Source organism: Pristiophorus japonicus, chromosome 9, assembly GCF_044704955.1.
Source record: "Pristiophorus japonicus isolate sPriJap1 chromosome 9, sPriJap1.hap1, whole genome shotgun sequence".
NCBI lineage: Eukaryota > Metazoa > Chordata > Chondrichthyes > Pristiophoridae > Pristiophorus > Pristiophorus japonicus.
In genome coordinates this window covers 4,029,597-4,036,662 of record NC_091985.1, presented here as the reverse complement: position 1 = coordinate 4,036,662, position 7,066 = coordinate 4,029,597, and the positions used below count along the sequence as shown (strand labels likewise).

General features: G+C 50.6%; 1 protein-coding gene across 1 annotated transcript in view; it reads right to left on the bottom strand.

Annotated features, from left to right (window-relative positions):
- Nucleotides 1–270: 270 nt before the first annotated feature.
- LOC139272547 (tropomyosin-like) overlaps nt 271–7,066 on the bottom strand; it is a 136,247-nt gene continuing 129,451 nt past the window's right edge. The window contains exons 2-3 of the mRNA XM_070888605.1: nt 3,341–3,835; nt 271–1,418 (exon numbers count right to left, since the gene is read on the bottom strand). Coding sequence (XP_070744706.1) covers nt 913–1,418; nt 3,341–3,833 — 999 coding nt within the window. The 5' untranslated portion in view covers nt 3,834–3,835 and the 3' untranslated portion in view covers nt 271–912. The remainder of the gene's footprint in view (nt 1,419–3,340; nt 3,836–7,066) is intronic.

The window sequence follows — 7,066 nt, the reverse complement described above, 5'->3', positions numbered from 1 at the left end:
AGAGTTCTCCATTTACCTTTCAGCCGATGTATTAACTTCCCATTCACCTCATTGCTTGATGTGGGATCTTGCTGTTCATGTGAAGTACTTTGTATTCTGACAGACATGGTCCCTAGAAGGCAAATTATGGCTACCTCCCAAGATTACACAAATATAGAAGCGGTGCCTCTCCAGAACCTCACCCCCTCCACTGAACAGACATGACCCTCCCCCTCCCCCCCCCCCCACAAATGGGCCAGCATTTTAATGGAATGAATCAAGAGGAGAAAGGACAGAATATTTCCTTTATTGAAATGTTAATTACTGAGAGATATAAAAAGATCAATGACCAGGGAACATCACATTCAGGGAACATCACATTCAGGTTCCTCCCCATACAGAAAGCACAAGAGCCCAGAGCATGGGCTGGACATGTGAAGGGCTGACACAGAAGCGGCCTGGGACATAGGGTCTGTGTGTGGTGTCCGAGTGCCCCTCGGACTGGTACTGATTGTGACTGGCTACAAACCAGACACGTGCACACTCCCAGGGAATGTGCGAGTGATGATTGAGGGAAAGAATACAAGGCTTTAAATGAGGGGTTACACACCTGACTCATGCACACACCCAGGGAGAGAGAGTGGTGATTGAGGGAAAGAATACAAGGCTTTAAATGAGAGGTTAGGAGTGTTTGTGGTTTTAGACATTCCACTTCATTCTATTGGGATATCCCAGTGAGGGAGATTACTGGACAAATGTGATTATAAAAATGAGACCCAGTGAGATTCTCACGATTGAGCATAAACAAAGTTAACATAGGCAGTGATTGTACAGGCACCCCCTTTAACCCTTGGCATTGTACCAGCCCCATTGACTAGTTCAAGGCAGCGCTGTCTCCCTATTCAATGGGACCCCACCCTGGTCCCGCTCGTCTTACTTCATGTAGTCAGTATTGTCCTGGGAGCGCAGCTGGGATATTTTTGGGAGCAGTGTTTGCAGATCCCCGATCACCCTGTGCACCTGGATGTGGTTGAAGAGGGGCTCGCTGTGGGGCACCTGTTGGGCCTGGACAATGGCCTCCTCCAGGAAGGGGAACAGCAGGCTCACATTGTACAGGTTCTTAGTCTGAACCTTCAGGGCGGCCACTCTGCCCTGGACAGAGGACAGATACTGACAGCACATCCTCATCCTGCCCTGTACCTCGGCAAGCCCAGCCCGGCTCCCCCTCAGGGTCAGCTCCGCTGTCTTGCTCTCCTCCAGGTTCTCGCTGACGCCGTCGATCTTGTTGTAGAGCTCGGGGACCTGGCTGTTTATCTGGCCCAGCTGCTCCTCATCTTTGGTGATGTCAGCCTGGAGTATCGAGCGTTCTTTGGAGGCTACGTCCACCTCGGACTTCCTGTTCTGCCGCTCCTTCTCAAAGGCCACAGCCATGGGGATGCCTGGGGGGTGGGGGAGGCGGGGGGGGAAAGAGGGGGAAGATTTTAGCACAGGCTTCAAAACAGTCTATAGAAACAGAAAATAGGTGCAGGAGTCAGCCACTCAATAAGGTTATGGCTGATCATGCAACTTCAGTACCCCATTCCTGCTTTCTCCATACCCCTTTAACCGTAAGGGCCATATCTAACTCCCTTTTGAATATATCTAACGAACTAGCATCAACAACTCTTTGCAGTAGAGAATTCCACAGGTTAACAACTGAGTGAAGAAGTTTCTCCTCATCAGTCCTAAATGGCCTACCCCTTATTCGAAGACTGTGCCCCCTGGTTCTGGACTTCCCCAACAGCAGGAACATTCTTCTGTAACCCAATCCTCCATGGGAAATGCAAGCCCTGGGCATGAGATTTGGCCTAGTTACCTCAGACTGGAGGCCAATTCAGACTTTGATGTTGACCCATCCCTCTCCCAACCAATTTGGGCTCTGACAGTATAACTGCAACCTCAGCCGGTCATCGATCAGTATAGTTTCCTGGACATTTGTCAATGGCTGCACATCAAGTCAACAAATACTGGGGGTATGGGGACAATTCTCCCTCCTTCAAGGGAGGGTGGGGTGGAGGGAAAAAGACAAATTCGAGCTTTAGATCTTAGTCCAAGATTTCATGGTTTACCAGCAAACGATAACTGAAGATCAGCAGAGAGCGCTCAAATCCACAACTGGGAGGAGGGTATAGAACAGACACGGGCAGAGGAATAACAGAGTCCCCTCTACCAATGACCAGCATTTGTTCCAGAGTCCATGTCAGCTCAATGACTAAACTACTGCAAAAACTAGCGGACACAGCAAGGACTGTAGCGGCCGACTGAAAGTCGATATCTATCCACCATGGCATGCCGCGATAGGGTTGGAGGCAGGGGCTCACAGGATTCAGAGCCACTCCCCTTCGCTCTGGGTGAAGGCCACCAGGAAATATGGGGGGTGGGGTTGGGGGAATGGGGAAGAGAGGAGTGGAGTTGGATAGAGTGGGATTTGCTAGGCTCTTGGGTTTTTAAAGAGACATCACCTGGCCTGTGACTGGAGCAACTCCCTGCAAAATGCCTGAGGGGCCTGAAGGACAGCCTGGACTACATACATAGGAAATAGGAGCAGGAGTAGGCCATACGGCCCCTCAAGCCTGCTCCGCCATTTAATACGATCATGGCTGATCCGATCATGGACTCAGGTCCACTTCCCTGCCCACTCCCCATGACCCCTTATCGGTTAAGAAACTGTCTATCTCGGTCTTAAATATATTCAATGACCCAGCTTCCACAGCAAATTCCACAGATTTACAACCCTCAGAAGAAATTCCTCATCTCAGAATAAGGGGCCGCCCATTTAAAACTAAGATTATGCCCCCTAATTCTAGTCTCCCCATCAGTGGAAACATCTCCTCTGCCTCCACCTTGTCAAGTCCCCTCAATCTTATAAGTTTCGATAAGATCACCTCTCATTCTTCTGAATTCCAATGAGTAGAGGCCCAACCTACTCAACCTTTCCTCATAAGTCAAGCCCCTCATCTCCAGAATCAACCTAGTGAACCTTGACTAAACTGCCTTCAAAGCAAGTATATCTTTCGTAAATATGGAAACCAAAACTGCACGCAATATTCCAGGTGTGACCTCACCAAAATCCTGTATAGCTGTAGCAAGACTTCCCTGCTTTTATACGCCATCATCTTCGCAATAAAGGCCAAGATTCCATTGGCCTTCCTGTACCTGCATACTATCCTTTTGTGTTTCATGCACAAGTACCCCCAGGTCCCGCTGTACTGCAGCACTTTGCAATCTTTCTCCATTTAAATAATAACTTGCTCTTTGATTTTTTTTCTGCCAACATGCATAACCTCTTGCTGTTTCTCTGACCATAAGCTGCAGAACTCACCAACACAAGGTAGCAGGAAGCTTAGGCCAATCCCAACATCTCTCCCAGTTTGCTTCTCTCCTGCCATGGCTCTGGCTGCCCTGAGCGCGCTCTCCGCCTGCCGCAGAGAGGTCTTGGCCTCCTGGAGTCTCCCGTTAATCAGTTCCTTGTTGCTCTCCAGTGAGCGGAGTTGACTCTGCATAGACTGCAGGGTGGCGGCCTGCTCCTTCCTGGCCTTGGTCACCTGGCCATGGTCAGCAGTCAGCTTCTCACAGGTCCCATCGATCAAATCCACCAGGTCCTCGGTGGCCTTGGCCGACTCCAGAGCCTCTTTGTCTGCGATCTCCAGCTCACCCTGGACTTTGGCAATGTCAGTGTCCTCCATCTCTCGGCTGCCGACATTGGCGGCAATCCTGACCACGGCCAGGAGTGAGGAGATGCTCTTCACAAAGTGGGGCAGAGCTTGCTCTCTGAAAGAGTTTTCATAGTTCTCATATTCCAGCGGCTGGGCCATTTCTGTAGGGGAAAAGGTTTAGAGTTAGTAAATCCAGAGAAGTGGATGCACAGAACCAAATAGGAGCAAAGACCCTTGGTTTGGCATGGGCCTGGACAAAAGGTTAACAACCCGAAATACTAACAGTTTCTCTTTCCCCAGATGCCTCCTGACCTGCTCGAATTATAGAATTACACAGCAAAGGAAGCCATTTGGCCCATCGAGTCTGAGCCAGCTACTTTGAAGAGCAGTCCAGTTAGTCCCATCCCTCCCCATATTCAATTCCCCTTTTGAAGGTTACTATTGAATCTGTATCCACCACCCCATCAGGCAGTGTGCTCCAAATCCTAACCGCTCGTTGCATGGAAATGTATTTCCTCATTGGCAAAGGAGCCATGAGCAATGAGGAAACCATGCCCTCTTGGCATCAACCCTTCCGCCATTGGAAAAAATCTATCGTTAATATTTGCAATCTTCCTGTCCTTTGGCACCACCCCTGTATGCAAGGAGGATTGGAAGATTGTGGCCAACACAAACACAATTCTCACCCTTACTTCCCTCAGCAACCAAGGATGCATCCCATGTGGACTGGGCGACAGGTATCTGGGGGTTCTTATACATGAAAAAGTTAGTCTGCAGGTACAGCAATTAGGAAGGCAAATGGAATGTTGGCCTTTATTGCAAGGGGGATAGAGTATAAACGCAGGGAAGTTCTGCTACAATTGGAATACTGCACACAGTTTTGGTCTCCGTATTTACGAAAGGATATACTTGCACTGGAGGCAGTTCAAAGGAGGTTCACTAAGTTGATTCCAGAGATGAAAGGTTTGTCATATGAAGAAAGGCTGATCAGATTGGACCTATGCACATTGGAATTCAGAAGAATGAGAGGTGATCTTATTGAAACAGTTAAGATTATGAGGGGGCTTGACAAGATGGATGCAGAGAGGGTGTTTCCACTGATGCAGGGAGACTAGAAGTAGGGGAGCATAGCTTCAGAATAAGGGGCCGTCCATTTAAAACTGAGATGGAGAAATTTCTTCTCAGAGGAGTGTAAATCTGTGGAATTCTCTGCCCCAGAGAGCTGCGGAGGCTGGGTCATTGAATATAGAGATAGACAGATAAGCAGATTTTTGAGCAATAAGGGAGTAAAGGGTTATGGGAAGCAGGCAGGGAAGTGGACCAGAGTCCATGATTGGATCAGCCATGATTGTATTAAATGGCAGAGCAGGCTCGAGGGGCCATATGGGGACCTCATAGAAACATATAAAATTCTGACGGGGTTAGACAGGTTAGATGCAGGAAGAATGTTCCCAATGTTGGGGAAGTCCAGAACCAGGGGTCACAGTCTAAGGATAAGGGGTAAGCCATTTCGGACCGAGATGCGGAGGAACTTCTTCACCGAGAGTGGTGAACCTGTGGAATTCTCTACCACAGAAAGTTGTTGAGGCCAATTCACCAAATATATTCAAAAAGGAGTTAGATGAGGTCCTTACTGCTAGGGGGATCAAGGGGTATGGCGAGAAAGCAGGAATGGGGTACTGAAGTTGAATGTTCAGCCATGAACTCATTGAATGGCGGTGCAGGCTAGAAGGGCCGAATGGCCTACTCCTGCACCTATTTTCTATGTTTCTATGTTTCTATGACCTATTCCTATTTTTATGCTATCCACTTAAATTACCTCCAGCTGATCTAGTATCACCATCTGGTTTAAGAAATCTCATCCAGTATCCCAGCATCCCCCTTGTCTACCACAGCTTTGACAAAGTTCTGTCCGTTGGTAAACACGGATGTACAGTACTAATTTAGCACCTCAGCCTCCCTGTGCCTCCACCAACCCTAACTGGTTGCATCACTCAACTGACAACACATGCCGTTTCAGCTAATTGGACCTTTCGATTCTGCTTTATCAGGCACCAATCTATTTCCGCACGGCCCATCTGCACTCTCCCCACCCTCCATTTCCTGTGTCGCTTCTCTGCACATTATTTTTGGCCTGGCTTGCCCTTGTATAATTGAGGCCACATCGGTCATTTGCTGCATCTTTCTGCTTCAGCCAACTCTCCCAACTCCATCATCCAGGCAGCTCCAGCTTTGGTCTCCCTGCCTTTCTCCTTGTTAATGTACCGGGACTGCACCCAGATGGTCTCATCCTCAAAGGTCGTCCATTGACCACAAGAAATAGGAGCAGGAGGCGGACATACGGCCCCTCGAGCATGCTCCCCTAGTACACCCTGGGCTATCTCTCCCCACAGCACACCCTGGGGCCGGCCACCTCCCCCCAGCACACCCTGGGGCCACCTCCCTCTCTCCCCCCAGCACACCCTGGGCTCCCTCCCCCAGTACATGCAGTGACAGAGAGTCACTGATCTCCCCACATGGATCAACACCAAGCCGGGGATCACAAGGCTCCAATTGCCACTGGTGAAATGGAGATTTCTCAGACACCAAACCCCATGAAAGACCCATCGCTGAGAGCCTGGGAGAGTCCATTGCCATTTCCCCATCTGGCCTGGAACCTCCCCACAAACAAGGCAGGTGGCCGGGAGCTTTGTGCGGGACCTCCTTGGCTCAGTATTTGCCTGACTGACCCCCCCCCCAAAAGGGAGTGTGTTGGGGAGAGATGGTGCTTCAGGAGAATGAGGGGGGAGTGGCTGCTGGATTCAACCCCCAGCCACTGAGCTGGGCAATGGGGCGAGACTCGGAGTGTCTGTGCCCGGGGTACGAATTATCCCATGTCCCGCTCAGTGCGGACACCGAGAACCCCCCCTGGGCCATGGTCCGTGAACAGGAGAGCTCTCACTGTGGTCACACACCGTGACTGCAATATTCCAATACACCGCCTCCAATACAAGGCGCATCTGGACACAGCCCAACCGCACACTCGGATATAACACGCAGGTTCACCTGGCCCAGCCTCCCCCAGACCCCACTCTCTACATTATTTCTCTCTCTCACCACCCATCTCCATCTCTCCCCCGAGTCCAGTCTCAGACCCCTCCCGCCCCTAATCCTGCCCCATTCCCGGCACAACACAAACACACAATCCAACTGGAGCCCAAACCCACAGCGCCACGGCATTCATTACACTCGCATTGGCTGCCGGCTCCCAGATACAAAGTACCCCCCCCCCCCAACCCCCCTGCTCCTCCTCCCAGTCACAGATCCCTCTCTCCCACCCCCGAGACACAGACCCTTCTTCCCTCCACAATCACAGACCCCTCGCTCTCTCCGAGCCGCCCGCGCCCCCCTCC